This window comes from Rousettus aegyptiacus, unplaced genomic scaffold (genome assembly GCF_014176215.1).
Source record: "Rousettus aegyptiacus isolate mRouAeg1 unplaced genomic scaffold, mRouAeg1.p scaffold_m13_p_6, whole genome shotgun sequence".
NCBI lineage: Eukaryota > Metazoa > Chordata > Mammalia > Chiroptera > Pteropodidae > Rousettus > Rousettus aegyptiacus.
The window spans coordinates 97,680,959-97,703,243 of record NW_023416309.1 but is presented as its reverse complement, the minus strand read 5'-3'; the positions used below and the strand labels follow the sequence as shown (position 1 = coordinate 97,703,243).

The following is a 22,285-nucleotide window of genomic DNA, read 5'->3' as shown; positions in this document are numbered from 1 at the left end:
CCCCAGCTCTACTCTCAATACCCCAAGTGGGGTGAAACAGGGTGAGATGGCCATCCAGGGGCTCTGATGAGTGGCAGCCAGCAGACCTGGCTCTAGCCTGTCAGCCACAAGTAGGTGTGACTATGAGCAGTATCTGTCCCTTCCTGGGTTACATTTTCCCCACTTTCTGGTCACAAAGGCCTGACCAGAGCTCTAGGGCTGCCAGCTCAGCGTGTTACCTGGGAGGGGCCTGGCTCTTGTTCATGGGGACCAAGATGGGAGGATGGCTGCTGGGACAGCCCAGCACCCAAGAACAGCAATTCATGGTGCAAAAAGCTGGCACATAGGGTGGAAGGCATGGGGTGGAGGAGGGGAGGGAGAAACAAGGGCATCGCCAAATGGATAAAGCACCCAGCAGCTGGCAAGGTCTGTGGGCACCCAACTGGGGCAGACCACGTGCCTTTGATTACTGAGGCACTATACCCAACTCTTAGTATCTTTTAATCTCATAACCCTATGACATAATGAGTCTCCCATTTTTACGGAGTAGGAAATGGAGACTAAGATGTAGGTTTGCCCAGGGGCACACACCAGCACAGGACCTAGATGGGCTCCCTTGGTTCTAAGCAAGTCAACTCCTTTGGAAGCTTGCAGGTGGGGAGGGAAGAGGGCAATACCCTGGCCCTTGCCTGGGAGCCAACTCCAGGGAGTGTGCTGCCCCTAGTTGAGTATGGCGGGACAGAGGGGGAAGGTGAGCAAAGCCCAAGCCCGAGGCAGAGATCCCAGAGGTGCCTCTGTAACCAGGAGGCCCAGGCCTCACCTCCAGGTTCCCCTGTCCCCCACTGGCCTTGGGACCCCAGGAATAGCAGGGCCTGCCGTGGGTGCTGCTGGTTTCCCCTGCCTCCTCCCAAACGCTGGACCGGAGACCTTAACCTGACCTTTCCTCACAGGAAGCCTGGCGGGGGAGAGGGGGGGAACATTTTTCTCTGACCAGTCATCTGCCCAGCTGAACCATTCAGGAACATGTGTGAGTGTGGAGGGGTTGGGGTGAGGTTCCCGGAACTGGGTCCCCACTAGCTCCAGGGTGTGAGATGGTGTGTCATGTATCTGGCCATGGCAGTGGCTCATTCTTTACCCACCTGCGTGGTGCTGCCCTCCTCTTCCCTCAAGAGGCCAGGCTGGGAGAGTTGCTTTTTTTTGAGTTCATGTTTTTAATTGGCTCAAATTACAAAGGTCCCCAAGGAGGCCCTGGGGGAAGGGAGAGAACCTGGGCGGGGCAGAGGTTCACTGCCAGCGCCCACCATCCCCACCTTCCACCTGCTCCCCCACAAGTACATGTGGAAAAATGTCTCAGACCCTTTAAATAATGCTAAAAAAAAAAAAAAAAAAAGTGCTGACACAGCAGGCAGATGAAGGGGCTCCTGTACCTTCACACTCGTGACCAGGCTCCTCTGGCCTCCATCTTGCCCAGGGACCCAGCCCTCACCCACCAAGTCAGAGGCCCCCATTCCAGACCCTGCCAGTGGCTAGGCAGGGGAAAGAGGAGCCTCCAGGAGGTGGGGACATCATGTAAACAGCAGCAGGACAGACCCCACTTGCTTCCGTGACCGGGCCCCAGCATCCAGATGCTCTACCGTACAACCTGTTCAAGGCTGTGGCTCCCAGGCACAGCAAAGCATGGTGGAGGGTGGTAGCTTGGGGCCAGGGGGCTGCCATGGGAGGAAACTTCTTCTCCCACTGCCTGAGGCCAGGTCCTCCATGGGCAGCCCCACGGCCCCTCCTCTGGCTCTGGAGGCTGTGGTGACAGGGCCCTGGCCCGCAGGGCGGCGATGGGGCATGGTTATGCCCGGGCCCCCAGCTCTCTGATGCGCTGCCGCAGGTGGAAGGCAAACTCAAACATGGTGGCTGCGAGGCTCTGGTGGATGAGGTACCTGGGCAGACGGCCCTAGGGAAGGTGGGAAGAAGTTCCAGGCCCAGGCCAGCTTGGCCTCGGCAGGGGCTCCCCCCAAGCAGCCACTCCTTTCTCAGCAACTGGCTTCAGCGGGGAGTACTCTGGGCTAGAATGCAGGTGCAGTTCTGGAATGCAGCATAGGCCCCCCTCTCCCCCTCACCCCTGGCAGGAAGAACACGCTGTGCCCAGGTCTTGGCTCTAGCCAAACAAACAGACCCACAAAGGGCTGGGCTGGCAGCCAGCCACCCCTCCTAGGAGCCTCAAGAGTCAGAGGTAACAAACCGGAGGCACAGGCCCTCTAGCAGCTCAGGGTGAGATGACCACCCAGACCCTGCCCCAAATTAGATAGTAAGAAAAGAGGTGGAGAGTAGCAGAGACCCTGAGCAGGGCAGGGAGCCCCAAAGCAGAGCCTCCTCCCCTCCACCAAGCCTGCCTTGCAGCCCTAGCACCCCCACCTTGAGATCTGTGTTAAGAATCCAGATGAAGGTGCAGACACGGGGATTACTGGCTGACTTGAGCACGATGAAGCCCCCAGGACCATTCTCTCCCCTAAGGAGAGAGGCACCATTGCAGGCGAGACCTTGGAGCCAGGCAAAGCCCCTGGCACCCCCCAACCCATTCTTGGCTCATCTTGGACTATGGTTGAAGAGAGAAGGGAGTTGAGGGTCTAGTGACTGCTACCCTGCCTGAGCAGGGACCAGAACAGGTGTCCCAGAGGCCACAGCTCTCCATCCCCACCCACTGTAAAGCTTAAACCCTTTTATAACAGCCTGCCAATGTTTGCACACCCTAGTGGCAAGGAGTTCACCACCCTTCCAATCCTCATCTACTCTGTCCAATGAGTCTAGGTCCAAGTCTAGCTGCGAGGGGGTGGGCTGGCTGGACAGTTCTCACCCCTGCCAAACTCAGGGGAGGGGAGGCAGTGCAGTGCTGGTGGGCTCCAGGAGGGTGCACCCTCTGGGTCAGAACCTGGGCTGCCTGGTTCACATCCTGTGGCCACTTAATTTGCCCAAAGCTCCACAGAGCACTCCTAAGCCCGCTCCATAGATAAGGAATTTGGCATTTTGAGAAGAATTTGCCTGTCGCCCTGCAAGTTTGTGGTGCTACTTGGACCAGAGTCCCAGTCTGATGCTCAAAGAACAGTGCTCTTCTGTAGAACCCCAGGAAGGATGAGGGAAGAGTGGGGTATCTGGGAGAAGGCTGTCTGCAGTACTGGAGTCTAAGATTAGACAGAACGAACTGCAGAATGCCCCAGCACAACAGGAAGGAACGTTTAACTCCTCTTCCTCTGGGGGGACTTCTGAGAGCTCCAGGAGAAAGGCAAGTCAGTGGGGTGGGGAGAGGCGCAGGAAAGGGGCCTAGAGTCTCCTCAGGCAGGAAGGTGAAACTCCAACATGCAGAGCCTCCTGCTCAGGTCACCTGGACCAGCACGGCCTCGTGGCTCCCGGCTCTACCCCTGGAGCTGCCCTCCAGCGTAGGTGGCATGGTTCCAGCCATTATTCCCTAAGTCTCCAGGAGACAGAGCTGCTGATTAGCAGGATTAGGGGCCAGGAGGGGCAAAGCCCAGTGGGATAGGGGACAGGAAGGAGGTCTCGGCAGGACACAGTTTCCAGCGGTACGTGCTGTACCCTGCCCTGTCCTCACAGCCACCAGGGGAGGGGCAGGCGGGGAAGAGCCTGGGCAAGGCAAGGCTCACCTGACATATTTGTGTGTCGGGGGCTTGGCACAATGGGTGGCTGCAATGCCCGATGACAGGTATCGGTCTCTGCGCCGCTCGATGCGTCGGACATTCACAAAGTCCCTAGGCGAGGGAGGGTTAGGTCAGGGGGTGCCAAGCCCAAAATGCAGGGACAGGAGGCCTGCTTGAGAAAAGGAGCCTGGTGGCTACTCACCTAGGAGAGACCACACCACCCGCAGCCCCTGCAGAGACATCGTAGGAGACAAGGGTGTTGTCCTCCACTCTCTGCAGGATCTGTGGGCCATCAGGAGAGAAGTGAGGTTGCAGGCCACTCCAGGAGAACCCCAGACACAGGGTCTCAGCACCTCAGAGAACCCCCCAGACCAGCCTGCTCTCTGCTCAGGTCCTTTTACTGAGAGCCATTCCCATTCGTGAGTGCTGGGCCTGGCACTCTGAGCACTACTCCTTTCTACTTTCCTGACCCTCTCCACGAGGCGCTGTCGCCAACATCCCCATTTTACAGATGAGGAAGCCTAGGCAGAGAACAGTTCAATGACATGACCCAGGTCCCCCTGTGGGTAACTGGTCATGCTGGGGCATGACTGCCCTGACCTACCACGTTGCTCAGCCTCTGCCCTGATAGGTAGCAAGGTCGGGACCCCTGGCTCGGCTCACCTGACAGGCAGTCACTGTCTTGTTCCACAGCACCATCCTCTCAGGCTGCAGGATCACCTCCTGGTACACCAGCTCCGCGGGACAGGGCAGGAAGGTCTGGGACAGAGCAGGTGGAGGGCTGGGTGGTGCCAGCTATGCTTGGGCACACTACCCTTCCCTCTTGGTGGGGAGAAACCTGCCAGAGTACCCCTTGGCCCCATCCTGGAGTCCCAGACAGAGCAGGAGGCTCCAGGACACTCCAGAACACCCACTTCTCTCACTCACCTTTAGGATGAATGTCTTGCCATGAAAGGGAACCTCGATAGTGTACACGGTGTCCCCAAATTCCTGTGGGAAGAATGGAAGGGTAGCAGGGAGGTGGGAGGAGGATGGGGAAGGGTATGGGGTAGCAGGTGGGCTGCTGGAGCCGGAATGGTGACAGGTAGGTCAGGTTTTTAACAACTCAGGGCAGAAAACTCTAAGAGTCTGCAGATATTAGAGCAGCCATTAAAAAAACAAACAAAAAACCCCCCAAAAAACAGTGCTTCTGATTAATGTCCAGCAACAAGGAGAGAAAGGCTTTTGATATCAAGTTAAAAGACAGAAACACAGCTGTGGCTGCGACCACGAAGAACCACGTCTCCAGGCCGACAAGGGCTGCCAGAGGAACTGGCCAGAGAAAGGAAAGGGAAGGGATGTTTCTCCTGTTTTCCAAGCTCTCCGCCATCTTTTTAGATAATATTGTTTTGATCATGAAACAAAACACCAGACACAGGGCAGAAGCCTGGCTTCCCCTTCAAAGCTGAGCTGAGGGAGCAGAGCAGCAGGAGGTGAAGCTGGGGGGAGGTCATGGGGAGGGGGGAGCAGTGGGGGGAGGCAGGGGAAACACCCGATCCAGCCTGACCTCCTGCCAAGTGGCTGACCCCAGGGCCCAGCCCCCTCTCCTGCTCTCCTGCGGCAGGGATATGGTTCCAACCCGAGTCTTATTGCTCAGACCTCAGAGAAGGGAGTGAAAACTCCCAACACACATGAGCAGGTCAGGTGGGAGAGAGGTTTCTTACATTATTCTTTTCGAACTTCCAGTTCTCCTCCTGGGCCAAGATCTGGTCCACCACCGCCATGGCCTCCTTACCCTGGTGGATGTACTCCCGCTCCTAGCAAGGGAGGGGAGGCAAGAGGGGGTCAGGCTTGGGCCTGCACCCCACCTTGTTTGTGGCTGGTTCTTTCTCTAGACACTCCACACATGTCTCGTGGAAGGCTGACCTGACCAGACATGGAGTGTAAGACGGTCTCCTGGGCCCTATAGGGCTCCTAGGGCCAAGAGCTGTGACTGCGGCTGCTCCCACTGGTCCCCAGGTATGAGGCAGACCAGTGGGCCTGACAGACAGTGGCGTTGATGCTCAAATGGACACTGACTGGCATTTGGGCTGCTGAGGTCCACCCTCTGCTGGGAAGCCCCTGTCTACCCTATCTGAGCCCAGAACTGGCCCTTCTCCAGGTTCCCACTCAGAAGGTAGGGTGGGGTGGGCAGCCAAATACCTGGGCAGAGAAGCTTTTCTTCCCAACAACTTCTTCATCTGATTCATTGTCAGACCCTGCCAGAGAACAAGCTCAGATGACAATGGGAAGAGGTGAGGAGAGGGTGTGGGGAGAGAGTGGGGTTTGGTACAAACACAGGATGTGGGGGGAAAGAAGTGTGTGAGGGGGGCGAGGGGGTTGCTGGCTTTCCCCCACGGAGCCCGTAGAAGGAATAGAAAGAATAGACCCAGCCTACCCCACTCCTTATAAAGCCCCTCCCTGAAGGCAGTTCCCCACCCACCAACCCATCACCTGCAAAGGATTCTGGGGGTGAATAGAACTGGCCCTCGGACAGAGCTCCAGAGAAGAGTAGGGGTCCGCGGGCGACAGCTGCCTGGGCAGCAAGATACCCTGGGAGAGCAGACATGGGCAGCCATTGTTCCAGACCAACAACAGTCAAACCTTGGCAGCCTGGGGACCCTCCGCCCGGGGCTCACCCTTAGGCTCTTGGAAGCTGTTCGACTTGGCAAGATGGCTCAGAAATGGCTTAGAACTGGCTCTCATGCCTGAAAAATCTTCTCTCTTGGGGCTCAGATGACCCTCACTGTCCCCCACCCCATACCCCTAGCACTCACATCGCTCCTCCTCCGCCTCCTGCGGCAGGACTTTGAAGTCAAGGAACCAGGTCTCCAACCAGGCAAGGACAAAAGAGACGATGGGGAGCAGGTAGCCGAAAGCTCCTTTGTTGAGCAGCTGTGGAGGGAGGGGGCTGAGCTCCATGGGAGAGGGCCATCCTAAACCCAGAGCGGAGACCCCTCCCTGGGCTATCAGCTCTGGTGTACATCCCTTTCCCTGGTACTAGCTGCTTGGGGACCCTCTATGGCACGTGCCTCTGAGATGGATTAATGAATTCTACCACAGGATAAACTGAGGTTAGAATGGAGGATGAAAAACTTTGTTCTCGAGGCTGCAGTGGGGGCAAGTAGACGCAGCCAGTGAAGACGGTTCCTTAGAAACATCGAAGGACAGGATATCCCCTCACTTCAACCCTGACAACAGGGACAGACACCCAAAATGTGAAACATGGTCCCTTCTTAGGAGGAGAGGCCCATTACTCAGGCCAGACACCCACCAGACCAGCCAAACCCAGAGCCACTGACCTCAGAGAGGATGACCTTGACAATGAGGAAGGCACTGGACACCAGCGTGGTTACCTGCTCAAGGGAAGGAAGGAGAAAGGAGAAACGGGCTGGGGAGTGAGTCCTCCTCCATCCCCTCCCTGGCACCAGCCCCACGAGGTCCCCAGAACTGCCAGGAAAGTGGCATCTTACCGCAATCACCCACCAGTGCCGGAGCCGCAGCACCGCGTAGCCCAGGAGCAGTCCCGAGAAGCGGAAGAAGGCCAGGACCTGGGGGCCAGAGATGGGGGGGAGCCGTCACAGGCACGCCGACGTCACCTACCCCTTCTGAGGGCTGACCTCCCCCTCCAGTCCTGCTCCCCCAGGTTCCCTCCACGTGGGTGTGCGTGCTGCAGGAGGAAACGGCGGGGTCAGTGTTTCTTTCAGGACAATTCAGATGTGTTCTTGGACAGGGGCCTTGTCTTGACCTCCGACTGGGGGCTCTCTGAAGGGTCTCATTTAGGAAACGTTTTGAAGACTGAAGGCTCCCTGAGGATGGGCGCCAAGTCTCCCTGATCAGGTGAGGATGTGCATTTCCGAAAGAAGAGAGTCCAGCCAGAGTCATGTCCCTGCTCCCTCTCTGCCCCCAGGACCCTAAGGTCACTCACAAAGATGTCAAAGAAGGAAGTTTTAAAGTTGTAGTGGATGATCTCCTGCTCCAGGTTCTTCTGGATACCTGTCTTGGTCTGGAAGAGGGAGATACAAACAGCTCTGCAGGCAAAACCCGGTCCCTGGGGCTGCCCCTCACCTCCCGGGATGGGGAAGAGGCAGGGGGAGGGTGGAACCTGGAGGAGAGGCTGTCAGTGCTAAGCCACTGCCCAAGGAGGTCCCGGAAGCACCAAGGGAGCTCAGCCAGGGGCCTGGGACCCCAGCACTGATACTGTTCCTCTAAGGATCCAGGAGGCCTAGGCTGGGCTTCAGCACGCTCATGGGCACACTGCCCAGGAAGGGGTAGGCTTGGAGGGCCTCGGGGCCGTGCAGGGGAGGCAGTGAGCCCCATGCAGGTAGGTAGGGCTGGCTGACAGGGTGCTGGGAGCCTGCCCCTCACATAATTTCATCTCCCTCCCACAACTGCAGTGCCCACCTTCCCAGCCAACCATCCGTCTCGGGTGATGGGGGCCGGGGGTGGGCAGTGGTGTCAGACGGAGCCCCAGGTGGCAAATCAATTGATTAGGTTTGTGCTTAATAGGTAAAATCCATCACGCTGCTGGAGAGAATGGCATGGAGAGTGAGCAGACTTGTCCTTGCCCCTGTCCCTGCCCTCGCCACCCACACATTTTCAATGCGACCCCTGAAACCTTGGCTAGGGAGTGAGAGGGTCTGAAAGAATGCCAAGAGCCAGACTGCAGCCTGAGGGGGAAGACCTTTCAGGGCCACCTAGACAGAGGCTGCTAATCTCTGGCAAATGATCTGAATTTGGGGTGGAGGGCTTGTTAAAGAGACAGATGCTCAGACCACTGAGTCTGAATCTCAAGGTGAGCTGAGCATCTGAAAACTTTATAAAGTTCCCGGTGATTCTGACGCTCAAAGAGGGAGCCGGCAGTCTGGACAGCCCCCCCCCGCCACCAGATGCTAGAAACGCCCTGCATATCCCCTCCACATGCCTCTACTTCAAGACCACCCTGAGCCCTCCAGAGTCCAGCACCCCCATCCCCTGGCCTGACACCCCATCCCACCCTACCCAGGCTCTCCTCTTCCTCCTTAAACTGCTCCTGCTTGGGCTCCACAGCCCCTCCCACCCCTAACGGTCATTGTCCCTCACAGCTCTTTACAAAGCACTCTCCCTCCACCTGGGTACCCGCCTGAGCTGACCGCATCGGGACTCAGGAGAGCCGAGTCCCAGTTTCGGCTTTGCCAGTATCTGGCAATGAGACCTTGCGCAGGACTTGTAACCCTGCTGGGGTCCTCGTAGCCACAAGGTCTGTTAGAGAACTAAAAGTATACAAGCTCCAAAATACGAAAATAAAACTATAAAATTGAAAGTAAAAATTTTCATTGTTTACCAGATGAAATATTATGCTAACTCTAACTGTTAAATCCAGCATTCTGAAACTTTTCGTTACATCTGAAAACAATCTGGAGGTTATGTTTTTTCCCTTTGCAAGAATTACCAAGTATGCATGATGACTGCTGAGCTATTACACCCGATACAGCGAGATAATTTCAAAAGTAAAATCAAAATATTTTTCAGCTCTCTTCTGGCAAGAAAATATATATCGAATGAAGGATGTGGGTAAATTTCAGTGCTTCCTTTGATGTTGGATGGGACCTTCAAAAGGAAGAATGCGAAGGCCTCAGAAGCTCTTTGAACAGCCCTGCTGGGCCTCAGCTCTTTCATCTGTAAGATGGTCCCTAAGGTCCCCTGTGGTTGTGGCTCTATCTCACTGAAGGTGTCAGTTCATCTCTGTGGACAAAGGACAGTCAACCTGAGACCTCTGCCTTGTCCTCCAGCCCAACACGCCCAGAATCAAAATTATCTTCTTCACTCCTAAACCAGCACCTTCTCCAAATTCCTCACTTCTATCAACAAAGTCATCATCTTCCTGTCATCCGAGTTTGGGACCTGCAGAAAAGTCATCTGTCATCCAGAACCTTCTCATTTTGTAGAAGGAAACTGAGGCCAGGCTCAGAAATGCTACCTTGCAGAGATCCCAGTTACTATAAAGAAGCTGGGATAAGACCGACCGGGATGCCCTGCTCCCACAGCTTCTGCTTCTGTGGTCAGGTCCTACTCTGCCTGTCAGTGCCCAGAGATCGGACCTCACCGCCAGCTGCCAAGCACTGCACAGAGGGCGGGGGGTGCTGCCCCTGTGCCGAGAGGCAGCTCCATCTCCAGGCTGCTAAGTGGCATCTCATCAAACCCAGAAAGCTAAACTGGGAGGCAATGGAGGAGTGTCCGAAATGGGGAGGGAGAGCTAAAAGCCACCGGCACCTGGGAATTTTTACTGGTTTGCTCCCCACTGTACCCTCTGTTTCAGCACAGTGCCTGGGACACAGCAAGAGCTCAAAACACGTTTGCTGAACAAAGGAGTGAATGGATGAAGCCAGAGAGCAATGTAGGGCAGGAGGAAGACAGAGGTTTCAATAGCTCAACCAGAGCTGGTTGCGGTCTCTCCTCCTTTCTCAAGAGTGTCCACTAGGGGGACAGAAAGGCACAGAGATTGAGAGTGTTCACTCCAGAGCCAGAGGCTCTGGGTTCAAACCCTGCCTCCTTCACATTACTAGCTGAGAGACTTTGAACAAATGGCTCAACCCTTCTGAGCTCCATTTTCTTTCTCTGGAAGGTGAGTTCTTCGCATTGTTTCATTTTACCGGGAAATCAACCCTCCCATGTGGCAGATGGAGTAACTGAGGCTCGAATGTGCCCCCCAACATGGCCTCGCCCTACTCACATTCAGCTCAATGATCCAGAGCAGGGAGATGAAGAGCAGATCGAAGGTAACAAAGAGACAGAAGGTGCGGCGGACATCAGAGATAGTCTGGCGCTTCTCAGGAGGCGGCAGGAGAAAGTGCGACGAGAGGCTCTGGCTGTGGGACAGTGACGAGCCCAGGGAGGCCACGGCTGGCAGGCTGCGCTCCAAGTCGCGGGCCAAATCGCCAGACAGCTTGTTCATCCTGGTGGGCCCCCGCCTCAAGGCGGGGAGGGCGGGGCCTCAGTGGCACAGCTGCAGGGGAGAATCATGCATGTCAGGGTCCTGGAGGTCGTGTTAACTTCCTCATCCCTTCACACACAGCCCCCAGGGACCCCATTTGTTTCCAAACACAGGCCCTCCCCCTCCCAACCCCACAGCCCAGGGCTCTCTCTGCTCAAACTCCCTCCAGCAGCCTGACTTCCAGGCTGGAGGGGGCTGAGCATCCCTCTCACTGTCCTCCTTCCTCACCACCCCCTGCAAAGCCCAGGAGCCCCACGGTTCACCCTTGGAGGGCTCCGGGGTCCTCCCCACTGCCTGGGGGCACAGCCTGCTCCTGCCAAACCCAGCCCTGTGGTTCAGCCTCTGGTCCTGTCAACAGCCTCTCAGCCTGCCCCCACCCCAGGAGAAGAGGGCCCCAAGCTCTGTTCTTTGTTTCCCAAGCACAAAGCCACATTCCCTCCCAGCAGCCAGCCCTCTTCTCCCACCCCCTAATCCATGGCAACTGGGAGGGACTTCTAGAGCAGCACTCTGCGCTGGGACAGTGGGTATGGAGGGAGGACATCTTGGTCCCTTCTCTCTAGCTCCAACCCCACCACCCCCACCTCAGGCCCAACCACCGCCGTTTCTCTCCTGGACACTACAACACGCTCCTAATGGGTGCTTCTCTCATCCTGCAACAACCACTTCCCCACAAAACAGCCAGAGTAAGCTTCTCGAAACATAAATCAGACCCTGCTGTTCCCCAGTTAGGTTACAACCCTCCCCAGGCTCCCACAAGTCCAGGGATAACAGCGCCCTCCTCACCTGCCCTTGTAATCTAGGCTCTGCGGGGTGTGGCTCTGCCACGCTCCTCCCACAGCTCCTCGCAGGACCCCTGCCACATCTCACTCCCACTGCCACCCTGGCCTTCTTTCAGGTCCCTACATGTGGCAGTCCGGTCCTGCCTCGGGACCTTGGGCCTAACTCTCCCAGCTGCCGTGTGGAATGTTCTACCTGGTCCTTTCGACGAGCAGCTCAGAAGAGTCTCCCACCCTCCTGTCCCCAGTCGCAATGGCATGTATACAGATTCTTCAATTTATTGTTCTTCCTTTACCTGACTTGGTCACTGCTGTCTTCTAGTGCCTAGCACAATGCCTGGCACCGAACAGGTGCTGAATGATTGATTATTGAATAAATGGATGATGCAGAGGGTCTCCTGGGCCTCAGCAACATGCTACGCAGCAGAGGACCAGCACAAACCCTTAAGAAAATAAGAACCAGCCACTAGACAAGGCTGGCCCTGAGCTCCACAGCCCATAGCACTGGGCCCATGACCATGTTTCATGCCCACACAGGGCAGGATGGTTCTTCCTATTCTACAGATAAGACAGCCAAGGCTCAGAGAAGTGAATGGACTTACCCAAACCTTAACTGCCTATGCAACTATGAAGCTGAAATGCTAATGAACCCTAGAGACAAAAGAGGTCCCAGGGCACTCCATCCCTGCAGCCCTTGGGCCTGAGGACTCTGCTCCACCAAGTGGCTGGCAAGGGGCCCTAAGAGGCCTGGTTCCCTGGGTGGGAGAAGGAAAGGTTGAGTCTAGAGCCAGAGAATTGACTCAGTGTGCAGGGGCCTGAGCTTCTGGGACTTGATCAAGTCTCCCTCAGTCTTCTCACAGGTCAGCACCAGGGGACAGGTTTGGAGGCCAGTGGAAGGGGAGCCCTGGATGCTTGTCCCAGACCTGGGAAGGCAAGATCTAACCAGTCTCTCTGTTGATTCACTGTTTCCTCTAAACCTTTGCTATATCCAATACCTGCCACAGCCCCCTCAATCTACCAGGTCCAAAACAAGCCCCAAGTTTGTGGAACAGCAAAAGGTTCTGAGCAAGCCAGTTCATCCATTCCTCTGCTTCTGCACAAGCCCCCACGGACAGTAGCTGATGATTCAGCAAAGGCACCAGCCCAAGACCGCCCCCCACCCAATACCACACTCTTGGAGGTCCCCATGACAAGCTCATCTGGAGGGTATTGAAGGAACGCTGGGACCAGCTCTAGCGGGAGGATGTCAGAGGACGGATGTGACAGGCTGCCGGCAATGGGACCCCCCAACATCGATCAGCCAGACCTGGTGCCAGACTGCAAGATCAGCGCATCCCTCACTGTGACAGGGCTGCAGCTCCAGGGCACATGACATTTCCTTGTCTCTGAAAGGCCTCTTGTCTCCTGCCAGACCTGTCTCCATCTCTCCCCTTTCCTGTCTGTCTCACAAACTACCTTTCTATCTTCTCTTTGTAAGTGTCTTTGTACTCCCTCTCCCGTGCCCATCTTTATTTTGCCCCGAGTCTCCTTCCCCATCTCTCTCCCATTTATGTCTTACTCTCCATCACCATCAGATTTCTCCAGTTTTCTCTCACGTTTCCTCTCTTTAGCTCTCTCGCTTCTCCATCTGCCTTCGCTCTGTCTCTCTCTCTCTCTCCTTCTTCCTTATCTCACTGCAGGGTGCTATGGCTTTCCTACTCCTAGTCTGCTCCTGTGTCTGTCTTTCCCCCTGACTTTCTCTCTCCCTCCCTGGGGACAGGACTTGGGTGGCAGAAGCTTGGGTGTGAGACGCACTCAGAGCGGCGGCAGCACTGACACTCACACACCCAGACATCCCTGGTGAAGCGAGAGACATAGATGGGGCTGAGAGCAGAGGTGTCGGGGAGCCTGGGAGCTCTAGATGCGAGGGCTTGTGGGAGCCAAGAATGGGGGCTCTGAAGCAGGGGTGGGGATGGCTGGCCAAGAGTCGGCGGGGCAGGGGGACATGCTATATTGCCCTCCCCCCATGAAAGCAGCTCAGAGTCCAAATAAGCCCGAGGAGAGCAGAAGAAGCACTGGTTAGGAGTCAGGACCTGGGCCCCAGTTTGGGCACAGCCACTAATCCCAAGTAACTTTGGCCAAGTCCTTCTCACCAAGGAAAAAGGTCAATGGTTTGTAAAAACCCCTTTAAGAGAAACTTAAAAATATAAAAGAAAACCTTACTATATAACATAGATGAAAACAGGGCTATTATGGGGCCTGCCATAGAAGATGGCCACAGAACCCCACCAGTCAGCCTTTCCTCAAACTCCGGGGTTACCCTGAGGCACCTCCTTGGGTGCACCCACTCGGATGACTTCAAAACACCTTTCAGCTCCCTCAGACCACCTTCCAGTCTAAGAGGTGAAAATCATCTTGGCCTGGAGTTGTCCTTAGCCGTCCCCGAAGCACTTGTTCTCTGGCCTTTGAGGGTGGAAGGTAGCAGTGCCAGCAGAACAGCTAGGCATGGCCTTCACCCCACAGTACCCACCCTCCTGGTAAGGGGGAGAGGCAGGGATGAGTGTTATGAGGCTGGAGACAGCAGAGCTGCCACCCAGCCCCCTGAGAGTATCACACCACCACCCCCCACCGCCGCCCGCCAAGCCCACCACCTGCTGTCACCGGCCCCTCCCATGCGCCTTCAGAGATGTCAGGAGAGGAACAGCACGTGTGGTGTGAAGGAGCCCGCCTGGGATGGCTGCAGACTTGACACTCAATGTGTGTTTGCGGAAGCTGAGCTGCTAAGGCTTGGGGAGAGTGGGAGGGGGGAGGAAGGAAGCTGGAGGTTTCATCATCCAAGGTTGGAAAGGAAAGGAATAGGGAGGAGTAGCCAAGTCAGGGCTCTGGGCACAGTAGAAAACTCCCGAGGCAAAGGAGAGGTGGGCACGGGCCCTCCCGTCCCCTCCCAGGCCTTCTCCTACCCCAGGAAATGCTAGTACCGCCCAGTTGCAACTGGAGCTAGTACCGCCCAGTTGCAACTGGTGGGGCCCCAGACTCAGGGTAGACAATAGCAGGAAGCTGACATTCTGGAAAGAGAACTGGACTCTGAAATCAGAGTTCAAATCTCAGTTTGCCCTTAATTAGCTGTGCAATCTGGGGCGAATATAACCATTCTGAGGTTCGGTTTCTTCAGTTGCATTAAACAAAGGCAACAATAATGCACAGTAAATCCTCAATGTCACTGATAGGTTTTATGACTTTAAGTGAAACGATGCATAATGAAACTAATTTTACCACAGGCTAATTGATATAAACAAGAGTTAAGTTCCCACGGCAACGTTATAATGAAATGATGTTGAACCAAACAACGTTTATTTGAGGACCTGCTGTACTTAATGCCACAGACGGCACACTTAAAAATGGTTAACATGGTAAATGTTATGCTATGTATATTTTACCACAATAAAAAAGGCAACAATAATTGCTACCTTCTAGGGCTGGCATCTGTGAGAGTGTCAGGAGGAAGTATAGCAGATGTTTGGTCAGTGGTGGTTTAAATGGATTAAATAGCTGACAAGACCATTCAGGTGAGAGAGAATTTAAGTGTGTGTGTGTGGGGGGGGGAGGGCTTATATAGTACAGTGACATGTAATAAAATCCCCCAAAAGACCTGGGTTCAAATTTGAGATCTACGATTCACCTGCCAGGTGACCCAGAGCAAGCTCTCTGAGCTTTCAGTCCAGGTGCCCTATCTATATATAAAAAGGGCCAAGATACTCCAGCTCCAGACAAAGGTGAACTCCAAGGTGTGGGTGGGGTAGGAAGTGGGGGGAGCTGTCCTGGTTCTCTGCACAGGCTCTCAGGGGGAGTGCCAGGACTGATCTCTGATACTACCCCTTCCCTGTCTGGCCCCACTGCAGATCCGAGTTCCCCTCTCTCCTCCCATCTACCGCCAGTTCCCAATTTCTGCAGTTCTTAGGTGGCAGGGGTACAGATGGGGTCCTTGCCAGCCCTCAGTCACAACCCGGCCATCTCTCAGCAGCTCAATACCCCAGCCGCCATTTCCTGGCCAAGGCAAGTTGCAATCTGAACAATGCCACTTACTCTCTGTGCAAGCCTCAGAGGCTGCATCTGGAAATTGGGGACACCTGTCTTGATCCTGGGCTGTCTAGGGAATCGGAGGAGACAGCAATACACAGGAAGTGCACAGAACAGTGCAGAGTAAGTGCTCAAAAGACATTCGCCAGTGCCACCTCTGAGTCTCCTTGCCCTTTCCCACCTCCCAACTTCTTCTGGAGGACTGGGCCAAACTGTACAAGTTCCAGCTAGGATGTGCTCCACAGAGCTGTGTTCTGTGACTCCAGGATAGGAGAACAAGTTTCATCTATATCCAAAAATAATCCTCACTTCTGGGCAGTGTGGCTTCTCCAAACCCTCTCCTGGGGCCAAGGGCGCAGTGGACACAAGTTCTTAACACCTCCCTCTCTCTGCATCCTCAGGAAACACTAGAATTAGCTCCACGCTGTCACAGGGACTTCCCAGTGGGTCCCAAACTCAGCAGGAATCAGGAGGAATCAGTGAAGCTGAGAAAGAACCGGACTCCATGCCAGGAGAAGGTTCAAACCCTGGATTTCCAATGTTACTACTCACTGAACCCATTTGTGTCTCAGTTTTCTCCTATGTAAAATGGGGATGACAACAACACTTACTTCTTACAGGCATTTTAAGGATTAATGACTTACTAAATGCAATGGCCTAGAACAGTTCCTGACACAGAGGGTTAGCTAGTATGACATCCCTGCCTCTTCTCTAGAGAAAGACACAGTCTTGAGCTCTGACTGCCTCCATGAGATGACTTTAGGCCAGGGCTGGGGTTGTTCTGGGTCAAGCTGCCCTGTTAATGCCCAGGTTAATGGTGAATCCACGGATGGAAGGAGGCAGAGGCTCTGGGTGTGGAAGAGGTTGGCCTTGGCCCTGTCCTGTGGATGGCCAGCCTGGGAGGAAGCTGGTTCGGGGAGGGAGGAGAGCAGATCAGATGGGCCTGCAGTCCAACCAGAAAAGAAGAAACAAATCTGGGCCAGGAAAGAAGAAACGAATCTGGCTGGCAGTGGCCTGTGTAGCACGCTGCAGACCCCCTCCTTTACTCGTCACTGCCCGCCCCCCAGGAACTGCAGAGATGAGTAGACAGAGGAGACTACAGCTCAGAAAGGCCTGCCCAGTCTCCCAGCCAGGATAGGGCAGAGCTGACCCCAGAGGCATGCAGGCTTCCCCCTGCGATGGACGGGGACCTACTAAACCCAAATGCAGCTGCTGCCTCCAGAGCCTCTTCTGGCCAGGGAGTGGGGTGTTAAAAGACCCCAAAGAGATTAACACCCACCCAGCCAGGGCCTGTGGAGAGCCCAGTGTCCCCTTTTCCACATCCAAACCATTAGCAAATCCTGTTGGCTCTTCCTTCAAAATCCAGCTAGCATCTGCCCACTGCTCACCACTACCACCACTGTCAGCCTGCCCGGGCTGCCATCTCTCACGTGCTACAGCTTCCTGCCCACCACCCTGTCCTCGTCCCGAGTCTATTCTCAACACAGCAGCCTGAGTGATCAGAGAAAAGTCAGACCACGCCCCGCCCTCAATGCCCCAAACCTCCAATGGCTTCCAGCTCAGCCAGAGTAATGGCCAATGTACCCACCCTGGTCTCCAAACCCCTCTTCCCCTTGAACATTCTGCTGCAGCCAGGTGGTCCCTCTCAGTTCCCTGGACACACCAGACATGCTCCCACTCCAGAGATCTCGCAGCTGCTGTCTTCTGTCTGGAGCACCCCCCCTCCCCCCCCGCCCCCAGGTTTCTGCATTGCTCCCTCCCTCCATTCTGGTCTCTGTAAATGCCCCTATGCCCCTTTGGTGAGGCTTTCCCTGAACTCTCTATTTAGCCCCGCCCTTCATCCACTTACCCTGCTTATTGTCCACAGCACTTATCACCTCAGTGTATGTTTAGTGGTCTGTGTTTACTGCCTGTCTTCTCGAACTGGAATGCAAACTTCATGAGAGCAGGGACTCGCAGTGCTATTCTCGCTGCTGTGTGCCCAGCACCTAGAATGGTACCAGGCTCATAGCAGATACTCAGGAAATGTGTTGAAGGACTATTTACACCCTTTTGTACAGGTGCACATGCACACGCACCCTGCCCAGTCCAGAGTGCCTCTCCAGTAGCTAGATTCCACCCTCTGCTGTCTCGCCCTGCCCAGAGCCCGGGCACCTCCTCCAGCAGCACGCAAGGGGAACTAGTTTCCTGGACACCCTCAGGCAGGGTGACTGCTCCCCTCCCCTTCCCTGAGCCTGGACTTGCAGGGAGAGGACTGGAGGTGAGTTAAACTCCTTAGCAAAAGTCAAGGAGGGAGGATTCGGCTTACTCTTGAGCAAGACCCTGTGGAGGGTAATACCCTTCCCTTAACACTCTCCCGACCACTGGCTGCTCCCAGCGCACCCCATGGCTGACTTGTCTTCCTTTTGTGCCTCCAATAATACCCCTGTTCCCTCATTCTGGAATGACATCTTCCCCCAGGGTAGAACTCTCGACTCTGCAGAGACCAGTACAAATGTCACCCCCTGGGCAAAGCCCTCCCTTGCCCTCCAGACTTCTCTAAGCACAGATCTCAGAATTCTGGTTCAGTACTTCCCTTACACACAGACCTGAGCCTCACAGTCATCTTTCCTTGAATGCTTGAGGCCCAGGTCACAGAGTCTGGCCATGGTACATATCTAGTAAGTTTACTGGTGTGTGGCCTGTAATGCCGAACATGGGAAAGGGTATGGGTTTGAAGTTGGTCAACAGATCTGGAGTCAAAAATCCAAGGCTGTTCTTTATTAGGTTGTGTGCCCTTGACCAAATCACTCCTTGTACCTCAGTCTCACCTATAAAATGCGTATGACATAGTGTCTGCTTTACAGCATTAGAAATAACACATGTAAAGTGCCTGTGCCTAAATAATGGTAACTACTACTACTATTTGGGGCCATGGGTAGAGTTAGAGGCAAGGCCCTGGGCTAGGCATGTCCAGTGTGGTCACTTTGCCCAAACTGAGGGTCCCATCAGTACTGCTAGATGGAAGGATGGGCCCTGGCCTCAGGGAGCTGACCCAGCATGACACATATTAGGCTCTCCTGTAATTCAGGGTTCAGTGGCCCATGCCATCAGCCTTGGCACATTTGGCTGACTGGCCCCTACTCTATTTCATCCGCAGAGGGTTTGGGAAGTTCTCTGAAGGAGGAGGACGTGGCAACAGTGCTCAAATCAGACATCAGAGCTGAAGCTGGGCTCCATTTCTCCCTGCCTTCTGGGGAAATGGAAAGGGAAGACTCAAGCCAAAACAGAAACTATATTCATCACTGTACCCACCCCTCCCCAGCCCGGGAAGTTCTGACGGTATAGTTTACTAGAAAACTCTAACAATGTGAGATCTTCTCAGCCCTCTTGCCCCCTCCACATGACGGGCCCCGTTAAATGTTGGGATGCCCCGACCTCTGTGATTCTATGACGCTGGCCTACTCAGGGGCTGGTGAGTCAGGCCTCACCCCACCCCTTAGTGCTGTTATGTAATACCCAGGACTAATGGGGTCAAGTTCTCAAGGTCAGTCTAGAAGGGGCCAGTCATCTTCCGGGAGAGATCTCAGTCCTATCAGCCCACTCAAGGGAAGGGTACTCGCAGGGGTGGGAGTGGTTCAGCTCAGACTCCTCCCAGCACCAGCCCAGAAGGGAGAAAAGCCAGGATCAGTCACTTCCCGCCAGAGAAAGTTCAGGGGGATACACAACTGGTCGGATGGAATGGCCTACTTGTCGCCTGTCCCACTGATGTGGCAGATGTCCCTTTGGGATCTAAGAACCTGAGGCAGTTTCAGGAGAAAGCTATGGACCTGCAATCAGGAGTCAGGAGCCAGTCTCTGCTGAACGATTTTGACCTTACTTGCCAAGTCTCAGCTTCCTCATTCGTGAAATGGAGCCAACAATCTCTGTCGCTCAATGAAACAAGTATGAACTGTCAAATGTACAGGATTTTTGGTCTCACGTGCACAACTCTAGTTGTGTGAGAGCCCAGTTTAAAGCAGCACACATATGCTAAAGCCTACAGTGAGCCAGACACTGTGCTAGTCCCTGGCGACATGCGGCAGCTCAGGGTCTGGTAAGGGAGGCTAGGCTGATAGATAAAAAAACAAACGGTGCCATGCTGTGATCAGCGCTTTCAGGGAAGAACGAACAAAGGACCATGGGCTCCCAGAGAAAGGAGCATCTGACCCAGGCTGGAGTAGGTGAGGCTGGGAAAGCCACAGGGAGGAGCCATATGACCTAGGCATTGAAGAGTATCTATCGCTGGGGGCATTCCAGGCAGGCAAAGCAGCATAAACTAAGCCCCAACCTCAGGTCTAAAGCACAAACCAACTCACTGGCTGACCCCGCCCCAGGGGGTCTGCCCCCAGACATCAGGTAACTCCTTAGGCATGATCCAGACATCCCCAGGGCATGGCCCCTGTAGGCTCATAACCCAAAGGGGCACTTCCTCATGGCCAGTGAGGAAAAAAACACCCAACTTTAGCAGAGGAGGTTGTCTCTTCCTCCTGCCTACCTCTGCTACCCTGTCCCCTCTCAGCAAGAGCTCTGTTCAGAGGACCCAGCTCTCCACTCTTTGAGCCCCTCATGCTGTTCATCTCTCTCTGGTGAATTCATCTTCTTGCACTGAGGCCTCTCACTAATTGTCGGCTCTTCTGCGAAGCCATCCTTGGCCTTTCTCTGCCTCGAATTCCCAGAGCTTCATGCACAGTTCTCTAGAATTAATGCTTGCCATGTAACATCCATTTCTAGATTCATTTCCTGAGCAGACTGAGAGTCTGGGTCTTTTTCACTCTTGAATCATTTGCTAAATGTGGATCTTGGCCCCGATGCCCTCCACTCCAGCATTTTACTTATTTACAAAGAGCCAGGACTTGGGCCTCTGAGACAGAATGAGAAGTAAGCTGTATCGGCTGTCCTCAAACAGCTTGTGAAATTAAAAGCCATAACTACTGCTCTATATTGTCCTTATATAAACAATAGTTAACATTTACTGAGAACTTACGTGCTCACTGTTTTAAGTCATATAAACACATTATTTCATTTAATCCTCACAATAACTATGATGTAGGTGCATTACTATCTCCATTTTACAAATAAGAAAACTGAGGCACTGACTTCATCGAGGTCACTAAACAGTATCAAAACCTAGAAACTCTGAGTCAGGAGTCTGCATTCATAACCACTATGGTATACGGTCTGGGTGCTGTAGGAACAGAAAGGCAATATTTAGCCTTTGGGGGTGGGGAGAAGATGATCCAGAGGCTGCCTGAGCAAAGCACTGAAGCACAAATTGAAGGTACCCTGGCAGATCAGATAAAAAAAGGTTTTCTAGGCAGATTAAAAGGGCTTTCGTGCAAAGGCAAAGAAACATGAAATAGCAAGGTATGTACATCCTGCAATGTCATATTATTGGACCTTAAGGTGTATATAGGAGACATAGATCATAGAGAGCTCTGTAAATTGTGCTAGGAATTCACCTTTTCCCATATGCAATGAAAAGCCATCAAAGGGTTTTAAGCAAAGTTGTGACACTATGAGACTTTTTAAAAAGGATCACAAGGGTTACAGTTTGGAGACTGAGTTGCAGGCAGCCAGGACTGGAAGTTGCTGGGAAGCCACTGCAGTCGTTCTGGTAAGAAACACATCCACAAAGGTGGTAACAGAAGAGATGAAGGTGTGAGGCCAGGTATGAAGCATGTTCAGGAAGTTAGCTAGACTAGGTCTCCTCTTAGATGTGAAAAGTGAGGGAGAGGAGATAATGCTCAGGTTTCTGGCTGGGATGGGTGGCAGATGAAGAATGAGTCTGCAGCGGAAAAGACCAATTCAAGTTTAGATACAGCGAGCTGCAGCTGAAGTGGAGCTGTCTAAGTGGTACTGGGGCTCAAGAGAGGGGCTGCCCTGAAGTTGTAGATCTGGGAGGTTTGGATATTTAGACAGTGTAAAGCTGAAACTCTGGGAGTACACAGATGACCATCCAGATTTAGTGTACCGAGGGGCTGGCGCAGAGGAGAACTTGAAACGGTACTTCTGTCAGAGCAGTAAGAAGAAAATAAGGAGACGCTGATGCGGAGCAATCCAAAAAAGGGAGATGGGGGCACGTATAAGTTATGTCAATTAAGAATTAGTGTCAGCAGTTTTATGCACCTCTAAGAACTCAAGGAAGATACTTTAAAGGGCCCTTTTTATGTCAATTAGAAAGTTATTCGCTGCGGTTTCCAAAGGAAGTTGGGGGAGACCGGATGTCTGTGAGACGCAGACCTACATGAAACGTGTAAATATTCAGGAATCCCTGACCCCTCCCTATATCCAACTCCTGCCCTTAATACCCAGATACCATCCCCCTGGCCTCTACCCTCACAGTGAACAGGGAGGCCCTACTGGGTGGGCGGGCCGCGGAAGGTCAGCCTTGAAGACCCCCGCCCCCTCGAAACACGCACAAACAGAAGGAGGCCGAGCAGAGGAAGGGGGCGGAACCTGTGACAAGGGGGGTGTGGGGAGGGTCGGACGGAACCAAGAACGGACACCAGGCAGGGAGGCGGGATCTGCTAGCAAGACAAAACCCTCGTGGCACTACCCAGTCCCAGTGACCTCTGCTGGACCCACCTGCTCCATGTCAGCCACCGCCCCGACTCTTCTGCCCCAGTAGCTGTCCGGCTCCGCGGCACCAGCAGGGCCTCGGAGCGGAAGGGGATCTCGCGGCAGCGCCACTTCCGCTGTTGAGTCCGCCCCCGAGAATGAACCGGGACGTGCGTAAGGCTGCAGCCCCGCCCCTTCGCCTCAGCCACCGCCCCCAAGCCCTTTGGCACCACTCCCAAGGGCCAGAAGTGGGAGCCGCAGCT

At 54.3% G+C, this 22,285-nt stretch overlaps 1 protein-coding gene across 5 annotated transcripts; it reads right to left on the bottom strand.

Annotated features, from left to right (window-relative positions):
• Positions 1-1,166: 1,166 nt before the first annotated feature.
• STARD3 (StAR related lipid transfer domain containing 3) lies at positions 1,167-22,178 on the bottom strand. Of its 5 annotated transcripts, XM_016164723.2 has the most exons (16): positions 22,050-22,178; positions 17,293-17,431; positions 10,351-10,623; positions 7,567-7,644; positions 7,112-7,189; positions 6,941-6,994; positions 6,416-6,533; positions 6,093-6,191; positions 5,802-5,857; positions 5,324-5,416; positions 4,548-4,610; positions 4,284-4,379; positions 3,823-3,902; positions 3,627-3,731; positions 2,386-2,479; positions 1,167-1,924 (listed from the first exon to the last, which is right to left on the bottom strand). In XM_016164723.2, the coding sequence occupies exons 3-16, from the start codon at positions 10,570-10,572 to the stop codon at positions 1,820-1,822; spliced, it is 1,341 nt and encodes a 446-aa protein (XP_016020209.2). In that variant the 5' UTR covers positions 10,573-10,623; positions 17,293-17,431; positions 22,050-22,178; the 3' UTR covers positions 1,167-1,819. The 5 variants fall into 5 exon arrangements, with proteins under 5 accessions (XP_016020209.2, XP_016020213.2, XP_016020212.2 ...); XM_016164727.2 differs by lacking the exon at positions 6,093-6,191; XM_016164726.2 differs by lacking the exon at positions 7,567-7,644.
• Between the last annotated feature and the right edge of the window lie 107 nt (positions 22,179-22,285).

Excerpts from the sequence above, each read along its gene's own strand:
- STARD3 (XM_016164723.2), bottom strand. The coding sequence starts at position 10,572 with ATGAACAAGCTGTCTGGCGATTTGGCCCGCGACTTGGAGCGCAGCCTG. Across the intron at positions 7,645-10,350 it reads TCTGGATCATTGAGCTGAAT|ACCAAGACAGGTATCCAGAA; the intron begins GTGAGTAGGGCG and ends TCCCTCTTCCAG. Across the intron at positions 1,925-2,385 it reads TTCTTAACACAGATCTCAAG|GGCCGTCTGCCCAGGTACCT; the intron begins GTGGGGGTGCTA and ends CACCTTCCCTAG.